Below are 19,420 nucleotides of genomic sequence, written 5' to 3' on the forward strand. Positions count from 1 at the left end.
CACTAGTCGCAGTCACTGATCACTAGTCACAGTCACTGGTCACTAGTCACGGTCACTAGTCACTAGTCACGGTCACTAGTCACTGGTTACAGTCTCGTTCAGTCACTGATCACTAGTCACAGTCACTGGTCACTAGTCGCAGTCACTAGTCACAGGCACAGTCACTGGTCACAATCTCTGGTCACAGTCACTAGCCACAGTCACTAGCCAGTCACTAGCCACAGTAACTGGTCACAGTCACTGGTCACAGACACTAGCCACAGACACTAGCCACAGTTACTGGTCACAGTCACTAGTCACGGCCACTAGTCACGGTCACTATGCTCCTGACATGGGCTCTGTCCAGCCGGCCGAGCGTTCGCAGCGCTGGGATGAGGCCTGGTCACGTCTTGTGTTGTGTGATCCGACCTCGGCGGCAGCATAATCGCCTGTTAGCGGGCCACCAAACGACTGTCGAGCATGTGCTTGCGTGATGCGACCAACCGAAGCATGTAATTAGAGGTTTTGGGAAGCATTCCTGTCCTAAACTCTCGTTAGCACATAGACCCGTGCAACCCATCACATTATTTTTCGCCCGTTGACAGCATCGGTTGTGGTCAGTCGACACCGAGAGATGATGCAAACATGTCTTAATGTACAGGTCACGTAGGACTTCGGCTTATTTTTTTTGTGCATTTGATTTTGTTGTAGGGGATGTAAGGCCACCACAAATCACCATTTAAATTCGCCCCTCCCTCCTCCGCTTGGCGGGCGACTTCCCATAGTCAGAACGCGAGGCAAGGTTGCGTTGTTTCGACCACTTCCAAATAATTGTATATGACTGATGTTGCCTTCCATCTGCGTCCTGTGCTTGACTGGCCCCTGTGACCGTGACTCGGCCCGGGCGTGGTCCGTGCAGTCGTGCCGGTGACGCGTGGGTGTGGGCCGCGCAGGGTCCGGAGAGCCGGCCGCGAAGCTGGCCCGCAACGACTCGCCGGTGCCACCCAGGCGTCAGCTGTCCTCCTACATCAGCGTCGAGCGGTGGGACGAGGTGAGCGCGCGTCTCCAGACCCTCGCCCGTCAGCGGTGGAGGCCCGAGCGTGGTGTGACATGGCGCAGGTCCTGACTGCCGTGTGTGGCTGGTTGTCTGGCGGCGGCCGGCTCGCCGGGCGTCTCCGGCGCGCTGGAGGCGAGCGCTGCCGGCGACAGCCGCGTGACGTCGTTCCCGGCCGCGGCCGTTTCAGAGTGACGAGTGGCCGCTGGAGTGCTGGTGTGATCTGCTCTGCGACGACCTGATGTCGCCGCAGTGGGAGGTGCGCCACGGCGCCGTCACCGCGCTGCGCGAGACGCTCAAGGTGCACGGCTCCGGTGCCGGCCGGCAGCCGGGCCTCTCACAACAGCAGGTATGTTTGGCAGAGCGCATCGCAAATGGTGTGGTGCAACTTGTTAAAGAGCATTTCTAGCGACGCGCGCGATGGACTCGAATATCAAGTGCATAGTGCTGCACCCGCAAACGCAAGCGCAATACAGCGGCGAACAAACCACGCATGATTTGTTAGTCGACGGTGGCGCAGGCACTGCATTGACTGTAGGGATATGTCATAGTGGGCTAGTATTACTGTACAGTAGCCAGAACAGCCAATCCTAGGGCGGTTTGTTCCTATTAGGTCCTTCCGCCGCGCGTTCCGATAAGGATGCGCTTCCCGACTCGCATTGTCACGCTGTACTGTGATAAACGCGCCCCCCACCGAAAAGGAACCGAATGAAAAATGATGTGACTGCGCGGAGTACGTACGGCCATGGCTGAAGTAATGTCTGAGTTTCGGCTGAGACGGCGTATGCCGGTACTCGGCTAGTGACATGCGAGCCTAGCGTGCATTGAGCAAGCCGTTCAGTGCATCCTCACGAGCGCTGCACTGAACGTAATGAGGATCTGCACTGGACTGACGCAATCCCGTGTAGATCCTCATTATCACATCGTGAGGCAGCGCTTGATCGGTGCCGAAGTGGACGATGCCGGCTCGGTGCCGTCATAAGCCGCCCGTTGAACGTGGCACCGGTCGCGTCTAAATGTCAGCTCCAGGGACGTGACAAACGGCACTACCCGTCAAACCGCACAGGACGCTTGCGATAATCCAGTGGAGAAGCGATTTCCATAGTGTGAGAACGCTCTGGAGGTTTCATTGTGTCATTGTATGTGCCAGACGACAGTGTGCGGAGTAGTAGCCGCCTCTGAGATGATCTGCCGCGGCCACACAGGCAGACGGGCCGACCGCAACGGTTGAAATTAAAATGGAGATTAGATGGTACTGAAATGTTCTGACCTTACCACCGCAGCACCACAGGTGCAGTTAACGGCGGCTTTTGCTTAAGGTTTTAGCTTGTCACGCGCCAAATGCCGGTAGCTGTGGTTACACCCCAAACCACCCAATTACCATCACTCGGCTTGGCATGCAATGTGGGGGAGGGGGTGGGCGAAGTCGTCCCCTTCAATCTAGCTCCCGATTTTTCACCAGTAGTTAACCGGGTATTAATGATTAGGAACAACTAGTCTGAGAAAGAGAGGCTATCCTGTGCTGAGACCCGGAGATCAGCTCTGAGATCCGTATGTCCTCTAAATAGTGCCAAAGGAACTGTGCGGTTGACTGGTATCTTATCGGGAAGGCATTCAGTTGGTTTTTTCTGTAATAGCATAGCTTTGTTTAGTTCCAAATATTGACAAATAACACTGTGAGGAAAGCTCTCTGTGTGTCGGCCACTGACAGGGGCAGTGGGAACGCGGTGTTGTCGTTAACGTGCACAGGTAAACGAAAAATTCGTAAAATGATACTACTAATTGGAAATGGCAAATTCAAAAGTGTTGAAATACGATGAGCTGTTTGCTGTGGGCAACGGTCCTGCAGTGACGTTTTTGAAGGTTTGGAGGATGTTTTTATGGTTCGGTAGGCAAGACCACTGAATCTGTTCTTAATTCATATTTTCACCAGGGCAGCACTGCGCCGCTTCATTTAGAACTAACAAGTTCATCTGTACCGGCGAGACAACGGTGGTGTTCAGTTCCTTGAGTAACGCACAGAACAACGGAAACCTTCCTTCTCCGTTTCGGTAGCGACAGTAGTTTCGTAAAGCCCCCATCGTTGGCAGACCGTCAACTACCTCAAGCCGCCAACGAAAAGCAGCGTCCCAAGGCACACAAAGTTATCCTGAATGTGCCGGATACGCAGGGCAGGTGCCAATGGATTCCAGCGTCGGCTTTGCTGCTACGTTATCTTTCGACGCTTGGATGAAGTGGTGCTGCACCACCGCAGTTCTGTACCGCATGTGCGTGGTCTCAGCAGCATCATCGGCCGAATACGGCCAACGTAGTGCGTCAGATGTGGATGAGCCGCTGACACGGACATCCTGACTTGATGAACTGACACGGAGTCATCTCCGCCGCCGACGGCCGGCTGCTCACATCCCGAGAGCAAGCATTTTCGTTGGGTCTCAGTGGTGCTGCGCGCAGACGGCGGTACTACCTGGGTTGGAGACCGTACCCTCTGAACCAACAGTGCACGAAAGGCTTGCGCTTAGTCAGCTGTGGTCACGACGCGCGGATGTTTGTGGCCTCCGCCGGCAGATGGCCGAGCGGCAGCGCCTGCGCCTGGAGGACCTGGCGCTGCGCCTGGTGCGCCTGCTGGCGCTGGACCGGCTCGGGGACTACATCGGCGACCAGGTGGTGGCGCCAGTGCGCGAGACGGCGGCGCAGGCGCTGGGCGCGGTGCTGCGCCTCCTGCCGCTGTCGTCGGTCTGGCAGCTGGCGGGCGTGCTGCTGGCGCTGCTCGACCGCACGGAGTGGGAGGCCCGGCACGGCGGCCAGCTGGCGCTGCGCTACCTGCTGGCCGTGCGTGGCAGCCAGCTGCCGGCCGAACGGCTGCGCCGCCTCCTGCACGCCGTGCTGCAGGGTCAGTGTAGCCGGTCAGCTGGAGCAGCGGCTGGCGCCGGCGGGCCGCGGCGCTACGGGCTCAGTCCCAGGGACGGCAGGCAGCTCAGTCACGCGCGGGTAGCCCCTGTGGAAGTGGCATGGTCGAGCCTGCTGGGAGGCGTCCACCAATGGCATGTGCTCTGTGGGGTTTCGAAGCCCTCCTGTTGCGCCGAGGGTAGAACGGCACCCTTTTTGTGGGAGGAGCGTTTCACATTATTTGTTTGCTTTTTTTGCTTAGATCTTCCCTGCGGCGAGTAAGCACACTCATACGTGCGCACCCTCACACGCGTACGCACGCCCACATACACTCGTGACATGCGCACTCGCGCACAGATCCGCATTCTCTCCCTTTGCGCACGGACTCTCACACTCACCCTTTTCACGCGCCCATAAGCAAACGCGCAAGTAGTACGCATGCATGCACGGACGCCCGCTCGCACGGAAGCACGCACGCAAGCGACACGCCTCGCGCCGCATGTGACTCGCAAACACCACACGAGGATGCACGCGCACGCACACGTGCATTCGCACGCGCGCAAACACACGCACGCACACACACATACAACCACCCACCCACCGTGACCATCCTGCGTCAGCGCGGTGCGTGCAGCTGCCACAGCGAGTGCCGCGTGCCAACAGGACTGGACGACGCCTGTGACGACGTGTCGGCCGTGGCCGCCAACTGCCTGGTGTCGTCCTGTGACGAGCTGGTCGGCCTCTTCCCGGCCGCCACCGTGTCCGGCATAGTGGCCACGCTCTGGGACTCGTTGACCGAGCTGGACGACCTGATGACCTCGACGCCGGCCGTCATGGAGCTGCTGGCCACACTCAGCTGCCAGGACGTGGTGGCCGACAGGTGAGGTGGCCGACAGCTGGTTCCGTCGACAGCTAATTGTGCCCCTGGTCGGTCCCGGACACCACCGGCGGGCTCGATACAGCACAATGATGACGTTCTGGGACCCGTTATGTCAGTTTTCGGAATTACCCGAACAAATCAAGTGATTTAGATAAAGCAAACGTCTTACAGAGGTTGAGCCCACCGAAAAAGTAATCCGGCATGTGTGTTGGGGGTCTCTCTCCTCTCTCCCCTCTCCCCTGTTCCCTCTTCCCTCTTCCCTCTTCCCTCTTCTCTCTCTCGCCATCCGTGTCGGTGCCCTGGTTTTTGGTATGTTCAAAGAAAAAAAATACTGAGCTGGGACATCGCAAATGTAAAACGGTCATATTCCAACCAGCGTGTATTCTCTATCTTTGTTTAAATTTTCGTTAATCGCGCTCTTTATTTGTTCTTAGCGCCGCTGAGCGAAAATGTCATTAACAGGTTGGTAGGGATTGGCTTGGTGCGCTGATGCGGCTGATGACTGTGGACGTTTTCGTTGGCAGGACTTCGCTGCCGTCGCTGGTGCCCCGGCTGTGGCCGTTCCTGGGGCACACTTCGTCAAGCGTGCGGCGGTCGGCCGCCCTCACCCTCAGCCAGCTGGTCCACAGTCAGGTGCGGCCAGCCCGGACTGTACGGCACTGGCGATGCTCTATTGTTTTGGTGCCTTTTCGTGTCTGTGGGTGCTGGGAAGGGTTTTGTGTCGAAGGTTGTGCAGAAACCAGCTGGGAATGTGGCTTATGCTACGCGCTTGGAATGCTGTTTGGCTATGATTTAGGGAACGTATCCGAAAATGTCGGCCAAAATTGATTGTCTTCACCTGAGTCTCATCCAAGCTTATCGCTGCGATTCCGCTGGTTTTGCCAGGTGAACTGATTCAGCCTGGTCTTATCCTTGTATAGGGTATGACTGAGGGCGGTCCGTTCTGTACGCATCTTCCAGACTGTGCTCTGCGCCGGCCGCCTGAATGTGGCGTCTCGCGGCGGGTTGTGTGACGCCACCATCTGACCGCCAGGACCTGGAGACGTGGTCGGCGGAGGTGATTCAGATGGCGCTGCGCCTCACCTTCCAGCGCGCCTTGCTGGAGGACCAAGCTGCCATACTGGACCTGTTGGTCAAGGTCAGACACAAGCTGCGTTAACGTCTGGGCCGCGCCCCTGCAGCGAGACGGCACGATGGCACGGTCGAGAGATGCATCTGGTGGCGTGCGCGGGGTGCTGAGGACGTGCCGCGCGTACAGCAATGACGCTGCCTGCTCTGTTTGGAGGCGTGGGCCGGCGTGGTCAGCCACACGTCGCTCGCCACGCTGCTTACGGCTACGTGTCCGCAGTGACGCTCTCTGTTGGGGGGGGGGTGGGCCGCCGGAGTGGCCCCGCTCTGTTTGCAGGCGTGGGCCGGCCTGGTCAGCCGCACGTCGCTCGCCACGCTGCTGACGGCCACGTGTCCGCACATCGCCTCCTGGCTGTGCATCCTGATGCAGCCCACCAAGATGGCCATCAGCCCGGCCTGCTGCTGGCCGCCCCCCCGCCTGGTCAGTGGCGCGCCTGCGCCGGCAGGCCGTGTCGCGCTCGCTGCTGCCTGTGCGCGGCGCAGACGACCCCGCCAGGTGTCAGTGGCTACCGCGTGCTGTCACTATTTGTAGTTCCTCGTGCGAACTCTGGGAGCTGAACAATACCAGGCCACGCTGCCGATAATCTTCGTCAGTGCCTCATTACGGTGGCTTGTAGGCATGTGCTATTATGCCCGTCTGACTGGCCTTAACGAGAGCTGGACCGTGTGGTCCGGTGAGCTCAGTGCTCTGTGATCCGGTGAGTTCAGTGCTCTGTGATCCGGTGAGCTCAGTACTCTGTGGACGCTGCGATCGGGCTGCTGCCCCTCCGTGCCCAGACGCCTGGCCTGGCACGCGCCCGTGTGTGGACACGTGAGCCGCGATGCCCCCGGTACGGGGGCGTCTGACCGGCGTCCTCTCCCTCTCACAGACCCGCCGGCCGTGCAGTCCGGGCGCTGTGGACCCGGCTGTGCCGAGCCAGTGTTACGTGGGCGGGCCGGCGGCGGCGACGGCCGGCGGTGCGGAGCGCGAGCGAGCCGCCATGCGCGCCCGCCTCACCGGCGCCGCCCTGCTCGGCTCGCTCAGCCCCTACATCGTGCAGCCCATGCCCGGTGGGTGGCCAGCCCGGCGGCCGGGTGGTTGCCGGCGGCCGTCCTAGGCCAGCCGTCGTCCATGCCAACTCGTGGTCTCTGTCGATTGTCCGTAACAGCGCCGTGAGGACCGCTCTATGACAGGTTCGGAGGGGACCGGTCGTGTTCCTGCGAGGGCGAACGTAAGTGCAACAAATTGATGTAATAAAAAGGGAAATATGAAGTCTCCGCCGGATCAATGAAGCTCCGCTTTTGGCAGCTAGAGCTCGCCTTTCGTTCACTAGAGCTCGCCTTTGGCAGCAGTTCCGGTTTTTTCGGAACTGCTGCCATTGCCCTGTGTTCGCTCTCTGGGCTCCAGCTCAGAGTGATAGAGACATTGCGCGGCCGCTTTGCAACTACGAATGCTTTTTACTTGTGATATATCACGACGCTTACATTGGCAAGTCAGCAACTCAAGACTCTGGGTAACATCTAATCGCATTGGCATGTCCGTGGCCTCTTTCTTGTCCACTTGTATGTGAGTGTGTGTATGTCCGAATGGTTTAAAGTTCGTATTCTCTTGACCAGCCTGAGTACGCCGTGACCTCATTTGCGCTAAGATGACATCGTTCTTTAATGGTGAGGCCGACAGAGGCGTCACTGAAGATCGACTGCCTATTCATACAGGCATACAACTTAAACTTGCATCACATACTCAGAAAATGTCATATGTGCTCCATGTTACACACAGAGTGCGCTTCTAAGCGCACGCACGGTCAAAAGCAACACCAACCGGACTGTCCAACGACTTTGCGTCGATACCAGTCCAAAATGGCGTTGCATGGCACGGCTAAGACGCCGCCATATACGCAGCCAATAGCCAGCCTATCCTGGTGGCTTAGAAAACCTCACAGTTAAGCTTGCGACGCCAGCTGTAAAGTACTATCAGACTAAGCGGAGAAAAGGGCTATGTTTCCTGAAGTATCCGCTGGGTGTGCTCCAACTGTCAGTGGTAGGACCGCAACCGCTGCGTGCTTGTTCCAAGTTATTTTTGTTGCTTTTAAACTTCTGCAACTTTGCAATTATTGATAAAAAACGAGCAAATCCTATCGACTTGTGGTCTGCCACTGAATTTTTTGTAAGGTTGATTAAGATGATGTGTTGTGATGTGCTGTGTTGTGATGTGATATGTTGTGTGTAAGATGCTGTAGTGTTGAGTGCCCAATGGTTTGTTTTTCCCACAAATGAATTGCTGCCGATTGGACCAGCTGATATGCGGCGCTGTGCGGAGTGTATTACTCTGAGTGCATGTGAGCCCAGGTCAAGCGGCGGTCTGTCGCGGTGCAGCCGTGACCACATTGTGGCGTTTGAGTGTCGGGCCAGCCGGGACGCCGGTGCGGCATAGCTGGCCTGACCTGACCGTCCTGCCCGCAGGCGCCGTGTACCTGGTCGAGTCGCCCGTCAGCACGTATGTGGCGCTGCTCTCCACCCATCTGACCTCACTGTCTGCCATGCAGCGCGCGGTGGTCGGCCACGTGATCGCCGAGTGGGTCAAGGTGGGTGTCACCAGCCGTGCGTGGACCACCTGCTCGCCGTGTGGCTGGACTGGAGAGTCCTGGGTCCTGCTCTTGCCGGCCTGACTTGGGCTGGAGTGGTTCTTAAGTCGCGGGTCGGTTACGGAGGGAATGAAAGCGCAGTGTACGAGCGCGTGTGTGTCTTCACATCAGCTGTTGTGCCGCACGGCGGACAAGTGTAAATGTAAAAGTGTAATGTACAAGTGTAAATGTACAAGTGTAAAAGTCCCGTCCTCTACACTCACACGCGTCCATTCGTGACGCCTGTGGTCAAGGACCACGAGTTCTCGAAACCCTGGCGTTACGCCAAGTGCGGACGGTATGCTTGGATATTTTGAACCTAACGTGGCCTTAGGACATCGCACCCTTCTGTCATCCTCCACGTTGTTATGTGACAGCTATCCCAATCCCAATTTTCCAGTTAGAGGGACAGCCGTTCCCCTGCCACCCCTTCCCGTTCCCTTGTTTAGTTCCCTTGTTTACAGCCCAGTGGCATACGAAGGCAACAACGGCCAGACATGCACCATGTCCTTGGGATAGTACGTATTCTGAGCGTTCCCGATGCGCAAGCGCCAGTTAGCCGGCGTAATTCTAAAGCAGTGCCGGCGTCGCCGCGGGCTGCCGCGGGCCGCCGCGGGCCGCCGCGGCAGGCCGTCTGACTGAGCGGCCGTCGCCGTCCGCGCAGGCGGCGCCCCGGTTCGAGTTTCCCGACTCGCTCGTGCAGCGTCTGCACGGCTGCCTGGCCGAGTCGGTCTGCTTCGACGAGACGGCCGTGGGATTTTCGCGGCTGCAGCAGGACTGCCGCGACTACCTGGCTCTGCTTCAAACACTACAAGCTGGCCGTCGATGCCGGCTTCCAGGCAAGCGGGCGGTTCTGAGCGGCACGGGACCCCCTGGCGGAAGGGGTGGGAGGGGCCTGACTGGTGTTGGTGACTGGTGCGGCCGACGGGGGTCCAGTGGCGGAGGGGAAGGGGGCTGGCGGGGGGTGGTGCGAGGCTCTCTGGACAGGATAGGCTACTGGGATGGGCTAACGCGCGCTCTGCTGTTTTTTCTGTTTTTGTTTTTTTGGGGGGGAACAAATGAGGAGGCGCTCGGGCTGAACAAGTTGCGTTTAGGTGAGTGGGGGGGGGGGGGACAGGAGAAGAGCCCAGGAGGGCTTCGGAGTGCGCGGGCTTTCCGCGGGTGTGGGGGGGGGGGGAGGGGAAAAAAGACGGGGCGCCGAAGCTGATGGTAGCGACATGACAGTCTTTTTTATTTTTGTGTATTTGTCATGCCAAACGCACAGAGTCAGCATCACGAACTGGAGTCTGGTTCGTCTGCCATAGCTCAGCTTCACGAAATGACTGTAGAGCGTGGCCGCGGAGCTGCTAAGCTGGTTGTCGGCTGCCTTTTCCAGAGCGCGCGCGTGCTGAGTTTCGAGCAGATCCGCCAGTTGACCGGGCCGGTGTCGGCGGCGCTGCTCAACAGCAGCCGCCTGTCGGCCAAGGTGATGGAGAAGCTGCAGGAGCGGCGGCTGAGCCTGCAGCGCTCGGGCGCGCAGGTGTGCGACGACCACACCGGCTGGTCCACCAGGTCAGTGGCGGCGGACGGACGGGGCCGCCGGCCGGGCTGTCCGCTCACGCGGCACTCATTACATGGGGAGTGGATGAATGTATGGCCTGGAGGTGAATATGTGGAAGGGAGGGGGCGAGGTGTAAGGAAGACAGCTCGTTTTACCATGCTCTGTGTGGATCGGGTGTTTGGTGTGACGGGAGCAGAGGGGAAGACTGTTGGCTTAGATGGTCCCCTGGCCTGTTTTCGCCGATTCTCTGCATTTTGCCGTGTCGATTTCGGCTCGTGTGAACTTAGCCACATCTCCGACCGAGCCGCACATCTGAAGACGTGCGTGCTGTTCACCTTCTAATAGTGGTTGCGTGTGATTGCGGCAGGACCCAGCTGGCTCTGGCACGGGCTGTGATTCTGATGAACCGGCTCACCGACAAGCTGAACCCGGTAGTGCGGCCCGTCATGGAGAGCATCAAACGCGAGACTGACCCCCAGCTGCAGGTCCGTTCTGGCCGGCAGCGGGCCGGGGACCGCTACGTCACCTCACTCAGCATTTAATTTGCAAGCTCGCTCATCGAATTCATTCCTGGTATTCGACTGGCCTTCAGGTCGAACAAAGCGCGGAGATGAAAATGCGGCGTCGCACAGGCTTAGCCACATAAACCCGGAAATGTTATTAAATATTGATTACACATTTTTAGTAAGGCAGCCACGGAGCTGTGAATTCCCTGACAATGCACAGTTCTGAGTGTATTGCTCGGAAAGGCACAGACTGTCCGTGTCCCAGTGACAGACGAATGGCTGGTTATATGACATTGCCGAAAATGGGACCAGCCACTGCGAGGTCGGCGTGTGCGGAGGTGGACAGGCGATGTTCGGCGGCAGCAGATTTATTCCGTTCCGTTCGCCGGCCCGCGCGGTCCGCCAGCTTTGCGCCCTCGCGTGGTGCACTGTGCCGTTCCGCCGCCTGTGCGGCGATCCTGGAGGCCGCCCGTCTGCCACTGGCGAACGGCGTGTTTGACGCCCGTGTGACGTCATCAACAGGACCTTGCGGCCGACGGCGTGGTCCGCCTGCTGGAGCTGCACCGCCAGCGCCAGTCGGGGCCCGTCTCCAAGATCATCAGAAACCTCTGTGCCTTCAGCTGCTGTGATCCTCTGAGTACGCCCTGCGTTCAGGTTAGTCCGCCGCTGCTGCGGCCTGTTCGCGCCATCAGCTGGCTGGCAGCAGTGAAAAAGCTACTGCATCTGTGACTGGAGGCGGGCTCGGGCGGCTTCCTGTCTTCCCTGTGTACATCCGAATGGGTCATCGTGGGCCGGGTGTGTGGTGTGTGCTGGTGCGCTACCCGTCTCTAGCGCCTCTGATCCCATAGTTTTCTATGATCGGCTGACCCGTGTGTGCTGTGTCGGCTGTCTGACCCATGTGTGCTGTGTCGGTTGCGATGGACTGACCCGTGTGTGCTGTGTCGGCTGTGATCGGCTGACCCATGTGTGCTGTGTCGGCTGTGTTCTGATGACCCATGTGTGCTGTGTCGGCTGTGATCGGCTGACCCATGTGTGCTGTGTCGGCTGTGTTCGACTGACCCGTGTGTGCCGTGTCGGACGGCAGGAGCTGCGCTCGGACAGCAGGCCGGGCACGCCGTGCTCCCCGGACTGCCAGCCGGCCGGCGCCGGCCCCGCCCCGGCTGACGCCCGTCCGCCTGCCGAGCTGCTGGGCATCGTCAGCCTGGAAAGGCTACAGCAGGTCAGTCGCGTCGTGACGCCCCCCCCTCCCCACCTCCTCCCGGCTGTCAGTCGGGCTCGCCCTGCCGGGCCGTCGGTCCGTTACGCAGCACTCTCGCTCTGCGTGCGTGTCCGTATATACGCTGTGGAGGAGTGTGCAGCTTTGTTGCCGCGTAGGTCAGCGTGGCGTCCCCTGCGTGGCACCGCAGCCTGTGTACGGTAGGCTGTGGGCTTGGAGTCGGCCACCGACCGTGCCCCGTTTTCCCTCCGTGTCGTGAGCATGCCCTGCGCGCATCAGACAAGTGTCCGGCGCTGTGATGGTGGAGTGGAGTGTGCGGGCCGGGTGCGTCGGTGAGGTGCGCTGTGTGCTGCTGCAGAGTGAGGAGGACCGGTCGGGTCGGCGCGGCTCGGCGACCAGACCGCCCGGGCGCCCGAGCGATTGTCAGCGCCGCCGCTCCAGCCGCTTCCTCGGCCGCCGCTCAAGAGAACAACGCCGCGTTAGAACTCCAGGCAAGAACATGTCCGGCCGCCGCTGAGGCCTTTGTGTCTAGCTGTTGCCCATTGGTTCTTTTGTATCTCATTTCCCACCCAAGTGGTTGTCTTGTGACATTTTGTACGTGTTTGGGCTGAGTTTTAACTGTGCTGTTGCTATTTAGTTGGTCCCTTTTCGTATCAAAGCTCTGGGTGAGAGGGGGGTCTGGCAGGGTGTCTTGTGCCGACCTGACTCTCACGCCGTGTCAGTCTCAGCGTGAGGTGCAGCGGCGGGGTTATCTCGTGCTGACCTGACCCGCGCCGTGTCAGTCTCAGCGTGAGGTGCGGCGGCGGGGGTTGTCTCGTGCTGACCTGACTCACGCCGTGTCAGTCTCAGCGGTGAGGTGCAGCGGCGGGGTGTCTCGTGCTGACCTGACCCGCGCCGTGTCAGTCTCAGCGTGAGGTGCGGCGGCGGGGTGTCTCGTGCTGACCCTGACCCGCCGCCGTGTCAGGCTCAGCGTGAGGTGCGGCGGCGGGGTGTCTCGTACTGACGTGACCCTTGCTGTGTCGGGCTCAGCTTGAGGTGCAGCGGCGGGGTGTCTCGTGCTGACCTGACCCTTGCTGTGTCAGGCTCAGCGTGAGGTGCAGCGGCGGGGTGTCTCGTGCTGACCTGACCCGCGCCGTGTCAGGCTCAGCGTGAGGTGCAGCGGCGGGGTTTGTCTCGTGCTGACGTGACCCTTGCTGTGTCAGGCTCAGCGTGAGGTGCAGCGGCGGGGTGTCTCGTGCTGACCTGACCCGCGCCGTGTCAGGCTCAGCGTGAGGTGCGGCGGCGGGGTGTCTCGTACTGACGTGACCCTTGCTGTGTCAGGCTCAGCTTGAGGTGCAGCGGCGGGGTGTCTCGTGCTGACCTGACCCGCGCCGTGTCAGGCTCAGCGTGAGGTGGTGCGGCGGCGGGGTTGTCCGTACTGACGTGACCCTTGCTGTGTCGGGCTCAGCTTGAGGTGCAGCGGTGGGGTTGTCTCGTGCTGACCTGACCCTTGCTGTGTCAGGCTCAGCGTGAGGTGCAGCGGCGGGGTGTCTCGTGCTGACCTGACCCGCGCCGTGTCAGGCTCAGCTTGAGGTGCGGCGGCGGGGTGTCTCGTGCTGACCTGACCCGCGCCGTGTCAGTCTCAGCGTGAGGTGCGGCGGCGGGGTTGTCTCGTGCTGACGTGACCCTTGCTGTGTCAGGCTCAGCGTGAGGTGCAGCGGCGGGGTGTCTCGTGCTGACGTGACCCTTGCTGTGTCAGGCTCAGCGTGAGGTGCCGCGGCAGGGTGTGTCTCGTGCTGACTTGACCCTCGCCATGTCAGGCTCAGCGTGAGGTGCAGCGGCGGGGTGCCTGCCGCGCGCTGACGGCGGGTCTGCCAGCGCTTCGGCGCCGCGCTGCCGGACTGCCTTTTTGGAGCTGTCGCTGGCGCAGCTGGACACCGTGCCGCCGCCCGATCACGCCGTTCAGCACCTCATCAACGGCCTCCATGGTCACTGAGGTCATCGTGCCGGCGTTGCATCCCGACATACACCATCTGGTATGGAAGCAGACTCCCGGGGTACTGATGTTTGAAGGCAAGTCACGGCAGGTGATGCGAAAATATCGATTAGGCATAACCGTGTCCTCGATTTGATTGTTGGTGCTGTTGGCTAATTGAAAGATCTCAACAGCTAATTCTGCCAGAAGCACCGGGGCATGTGATTTAAGCACTTCAACATGGCCGAGGCCACATTTGTTATATTTGATATTTGATTTCGTTTGATTTTATTTTTTTGATTTCACTTGGTTTCATGTGGGATATTTGGTTCAGCCCTTTTACTGCGCCTGTGATCACCACGAGCGGTGGCTGCGTTGTTGGTAGCGGAGATGACCAGTCAAGTAGGGTACCCTCTGATGGCGCGGCCCCTCTGCGGCAGGCGCTTCTCCCGGCTGGACCGGCTGCGGGACTGCCTGTGCCACGGCCACAAGGCGGTGCGCCACATGGCCGCCCCGCTGCCTGGCCGCCCTGGCCCGGCTCGACCTGCACTGCGCCGCCACTTACCTCGTGGAGCACGTGCTGCCGCTGCTCGGTCAGTCGGGGCGGCGCCGCCCGCCGGTCCAGCTGGCCCCTAACGCTCCGCTGGGCTGCCGCCCTCCGTCCACAATCACTTCTGATCAGCTAGTTTAGCACTTCGCCGGGCAGACCGTAAATTTGTTTGTAACCTTGCTTGTGACCAAACCAGATTTTATCAGTCCGCTTTTGACCAGTTTTGTCAAAAGCTGACTGCCAAAATATATATGTTACACCTTCGTGAGAATAAGTGTTCTTGTTAAGTATCTACTCAATCATGTGCAATTACAGGACCTGTTTTTCGTTTGGAACTGACCGGTAGAGGATTCTTCATCCTACCATGGCACTCTTTGGAAAGTAAGCTGTGATAAAGCATCTGCAAAATTACTATGTTGTCCTGCTCCAAGTCCCATGTTTGACTCCCGTGCGCAGACCGGAAGGCGGCGGATGATGAAACTCCTGTGCGTTGTATTGTTTGACGTGCGCGTGAGATCAGCTCAGTGTGTCTGGAACCATGCAATAGCGGGGACTGTGTGTGGCTCGCTATCAGGGGCTTTATGCCCGAACGGTTGACGCCTTCAATTCCCGCATGGGGACCGAACTCAGACCCCGGTATGGGGACCGGGCTCGACCCCGGCGTGGGGACCGGGCTCAGGCCCCTGCATGGGGGTCGGACTCAGACCCCGGTATGGGGACCGGGCTCATACCCCGGTCGCGTCTTGGCCCTTGGACGTTTAAATAGCTTCTGCCGTCGCGAGCCCTCCATGAAGGGTGCGCGGCGACCGTGTGTCGCCTTCCTTTATTAAGATAGATGGCTTGCTATCGACACAGCGCGCTGTGCCGCGACCGGCCTAAGCTCTGGCCCGCGTGGTGTCGGGCCGGGCGCGCGCCGCGCTCGGCCGACGGTGGTGCTCATCTGACAACCGCCCGTGGTTCGGCCGCCTGCAGGCAGCGGCTCGAGCGTGGCCACGCGCCAGGGCGCCATAGAAGCAGTCAGCTGCCTAGTCGACTCGCTCTGGATGGACGCGCTGCCCTATATCGTTCTTCTCGTCGTGCCCGTGCTCGGTGAGTCAGCGCCGGGAGCTCTGTGAGGTGGGAGTGCTTAATGAGTTCGTGCTCGGTGAGGCAGCGCCGGGGCTCTGTGAGGCTGTGTGCGTAACTAGTGGGACGTGGTCACAGGCCACCCATGTCTGCCAAACTTCAACCCCCGTTGATTCGCTGGTGCTGGCGGGTTGCGCGTGTTGGGGTTCCTTTCCATTTTACATATTCGGTTGAGAGCGCTGCCCCGAGGACACTCGAGTTGTGAAGCTGTGCAGCTCCTCGACGCGGCGTGCGGTGGCGGTGGGCGGTAACTGCGGGCGCCGTGCCGCCAGGTCGAATGTCGGACCGGGACACGGCCGTGCGTCTGCTGGCGTCCCGCTCGTTCGCCGCCATCATCCAGCTGATGCCGCTGGAGCCGGGCTGCGGCGGCGCCGAGGCCGTGCCGCCGCACCTGGCCGAGCTGAAGCGCGCCGAGCGCCGCTTCCTCGACCAGCTGATGGACCCGGCCTGCATCGACCAGGTGGCCGTGCCGGCGTCAGTGCGCGCGCAGCTACGGCCGTACCAGCGGCGCGGTTGTCAGCTGGCTTGCCTTCCTCAACACGTACCAGTTGCACGGCGTGCTGTGCGACGACATGGGTTTGGGCAAGTCGCTGCAGAGCCTCTGCATGTTGGCGGTGGATCAGGCCGCCCGACGCGAGCAGCTGCGGCGCGGCGGCGGCGGCGCCGAGGGTGCGCTGCTGCCCTCCCTCATCGTGTGCCCGCCCACGCTCACCGGCCACTGGATGTACGAGGTGGAGAAGTTCGTTGACCCGAGCGAGCTCAGCCCGCTGCACTACTTCGGCCTTCCGAACGAGCGGGTGCGCCTGCAGGCGCGGCTGCCGCAGCACAACCTGGTGATCGTCTCCTACGACATCGTCCGCAACGACCTGGACTTCTTCTCAGGCGTCAAGTGGAACTACTGCATTCTGGATGAGGGGCACATTATCAAGAACGGCAAGACCAAGGTGGCCCGCGCCATCAAACAGCTGGATGCCATGCACCGGCTGATCCTGACGGGCACGCCGCTGCAGAACTCTGTGCTGGAGCTGTGGTCGCTGTTCGACTTCCTGATGCCTGGCTTCCTGGGCACGGAGAAGCAGTTCACGTCGCGCTACAGCCGGCCGATCCTGCTGTCGCGCGACGCCAAGGCCAACTCGCGCGAGCAGGAGGCCGGAGCGCTGGCGATGGAGGCGCTGCACCGCCAGGTGCTGCCCCTTCCTGCTGCGCCGCCTGAAGGAGGACGTGCTGGACGACCTGCCGCCCAAGATCACGCAAGACTATTACTGCGAGCTGTCTGACGTGCAGAAGCGGCTGTACGAGGCGTTCACGCTGCTCGCAGGCGCAGCTCTCGCTGGTGGAGGGTCTGGAGAGCGCTGAAACAGGCCGCAGCGAGCGCGCGCCGGCGCACGTGTTCCAGGCGCTGCAGTACCTGCGCAAGGTGTGCAACCACCCGAAACTGGTGCTGAGCGAGCAGCACCCGAGCCACACAGACGTCAAGGAGTGGCTGCGCGCGCACGACTCGACGCTGGACCACATCCAGCATTCGGCCAAACTGGTGGCGCTGCGCCAGCTACTGCTGGACCTGGGCATCGGCGAGGAGGCGGGCGCGGCGCCGCTCGCCGTCGACGTGGTGCACCCGCACCGGGCTCTCATCTTCTGCCAGCTCAAGTCGATGCTGGATATTGTGGAGCGCGACCTGCTGCAGCGCACCTGCCGGGCGTGACGTACCTGCGGCTGGACGGCGCTGTGCCGGCGGGCGAGCGCCAGGGCCTGGTGCACCGCTTCAACACGGACCCGAGCATCGACTGCCTGCTGCTGACCACGCAGGTGGGCGGGCTGGGCCTGAATCTGGTTGGCGCCGACACCGTCATCTTCGTCGAGCACGACTGGAACCCGATGAAGGACCTTCAGGCGATGGACCGCGCGCACCGCATCGGCCAGCGGCGCGTGGTCAACGTTGTACCGGCTGATCACGCGCGGCACGCTCGAGCAGAAGATTATGGGCCTGCAGAAGTTCAAGCTCATGACGGCCAACACTGTCATCACCAGCGAGAACAGCAGCCTGCTCACCATGGGAACCGACCAGGTGCGTGCGCCGCGCTCCTGTGTCTTACTGTGTGGGCACCTGTGTGGCGTGCGGCGTCCTTGTGTGTATCCGGTGCGCATTGCCCCGCATATCCCCAGGGCGATAAACGCACGTCTCCTGCTCTTGTATGGTGCGAATATTGCCTCGTAGTGGGGGCATGTGTCTTGACGTTGACTTTGACGTGGGTTCGCAAACCTGCAGAAGGGTATGCGACATGAAGTTTTGAGTACCACATGGAACATCCACGCAGGCGCTTGGGTGTGCTAGACCAGCGTACTTCCACAAACACCCCCGTTCACGCGTTCCATTAATGTATAATGTAATATTTCGACTGTTCGAAATGTAGTGATCTTGAAAACCTTTCTGTTTGAAATAATATTTTTATGGTTGTCATGGTCAAAAAGGTCTAGCGCGTGCAAAAGGGACTGGGCCTGCGTATATCAGCCTGTCGTTCTCCCATGAACCCTTCACACCTAGCCATGATTGGCTCAGTGTAGTATGCCGCAACTCCTGTGGAGTTGAACTTAAAAGAGTTATTCGAGAGTTATTCGAGTTATTAAAAGAGTTATTCGTGTAATGTGTGTGGCCCTGGTTTGGAACGTTGCATGAAAACGTAACGTGATGACTATCCTCGTTAAGCTACTGAGAACGTTTACTCTTGTGCTTTATTTCATTGGAATTATGGGATCCTACAAGATAGTGGCACGTTTGGGAAGGCTGACGCACAGAAGAGTGGTGGCGTACCGGACGCCGGTAACCACGAGTACCACCCAAGTGGGGTGTTTGTGTTTAACGCGCTCATGTTTACTATCCGCACAATTGATTGCGGTGGACATGACGGAGAAATCCCAGATTTTCAGTCCCAGCTCTTCGGGGTTTATTTGGCAGATCTGGATGCTGCTAACCAGCAAGTTGCAGCCAACACTGAGCGTCTGGGTGTGCAGGGACGGGGGCGTGTCTTGATCAAGTGGGACTGGTATGGTGTACCCTGCTTCAGTCGGACCCTGACCCGTTCATCTTCCAACAGCTGTTCGACCTGTTCACGCTGGAGGCGCACCGCAAGGAGGGCGGCGCGGCCGACGGGTCGCGCGCTCCCGAGGCACGGGGCATCAAGGCCATGCTCGAGTCGCTGCCCGAACTGTGGGAAGGAGAGCAGTACGAGGCAGGAGTACGACCTGACCAGTTTCATGAAGACCCTACGCTCGAATGCGACGCCCTGACGCGGCCCGTTCACACGGCTGGCTGCCCTGGTCCGGGACCACGCGCGCTGTCACTGCATGGGCCCGTTATTCGGTGGTATTCGGTGGAATTCGTGGCCGTGGTTACCTAATTGAGTCCCGAATGACCCTGGGTTCAAAAGGTCTCGAAACGCACATCCTTGCGTGCAGGGAGCTAAACTGCTGGCGTTACGTAAGCAGACCTACTCTGGACGACTTGGTCCGTTGCCGTTGCGCACTGTCCGCGTGATCCTCCCCCCGAATGACGTCAGCCATAGTCCGGGACGCTGTGCGTCCGCCTCGAGGTCCAGTGGCGCGCGCCGGGAAGCCACTCGGTGCGCAGCCTGTCCCGCGCCGGCGCGCTGCTGTGCAGACTTTCAGGGAGCGTGCAGTGTGCCGTGTGATATTGTCGGTCGGACGCCTCCTAACCTAGGCAGCCTTTGGGGCTGTCCGCCCGCTGGGTTCTATGTTGCGACCGTCGGGGGTCCAAACTAAGACGGTGCTGGGCGGGTGGATGTTGCGACTGAGGTCGTCCTGCTGCTGCTCTCTACGCACCCGATTGCGAGGTATGCGTTGACTTGGAGCGCGAATGCCCATGCGGATGGTCGAGAGGCGCTACGACACGTACTTTGGATGCATTGGTGCCTCGGAGTGTGATGTCGAGTGTGTAAACAAGTTAGGTTTTGACAAATACATGGCCTTGAAACGATCACGTTT

General features: G+C 60.0%; 1 protein-coding gene across 1 annotated transcript; it reads left to right on the forward strand.

The window, feature by feature from the left end:
* The first annotated feature begins 946 nt into the window (after window positions 1–946).
* LOC119102741 (TATA-binding protein-associated factor 172-like) lies at window positions 947–18,957 on the forward strand. Its single transcript, XM_037226198.1, is given in 26 exon segments — window positions 947–1,030; window positions 1,224–1,382; window positions 3,599–3,813; window positions 3,889–3,923; window positions 4,583–4,799; window positions 5,324–5,432; window positions 5,833–5,937; window positions 6,205–6,321; window positions 6,797–6,977; window positions 8,370–8,491; window positions 9,195–9,323; window positions 9,906–10,081; window positions 10,438–10,555; window positions 11,099–11,230; window positions 11,661–11,714; window positions 13,531–13,598; window positions 14,239–14,339; window positions 15,269–15,385; window positions 15,694–15,935; window positions 15,937–16,611; window positions 16,613–16,728; window positions 16,730–17,103; window positions 17,106–17,359; window positions 17,361–17,486; window positions 18,514–18,648; window positions 18,650–18,957. Coding segments are annotated over 25 exon segments (4,083 nt in total). The 5' UTR covers window positions 947–1,030; window positions 1,224–1,274; the 3' UTR covers window positions 18,707–18,957.
* Window positions 18,958–19,420: the final 463 nt, after the last annotated feature.

The sequence above is a fragment of the Pollicipes pollicipes genome, unplaced genomic scaffold, assembly GCF_011947565.3.
Source record: "Pollicipes pollicipes isolate AB1234 unplaced genomic scaffold, Ppol_2.1 Scaffold_5724;HRSCAF=6776_pilon_pilon_pilon, whole genome shotgun sequence".
Taxonomy (NCBI): domain Eukaryota; kingdom Metazoa; phylum Arthropoda; class Thecostraca; order Pollicipedomorpha; family Pollicipedidae; genus Pollicipes; species Pollicipes pollicipes.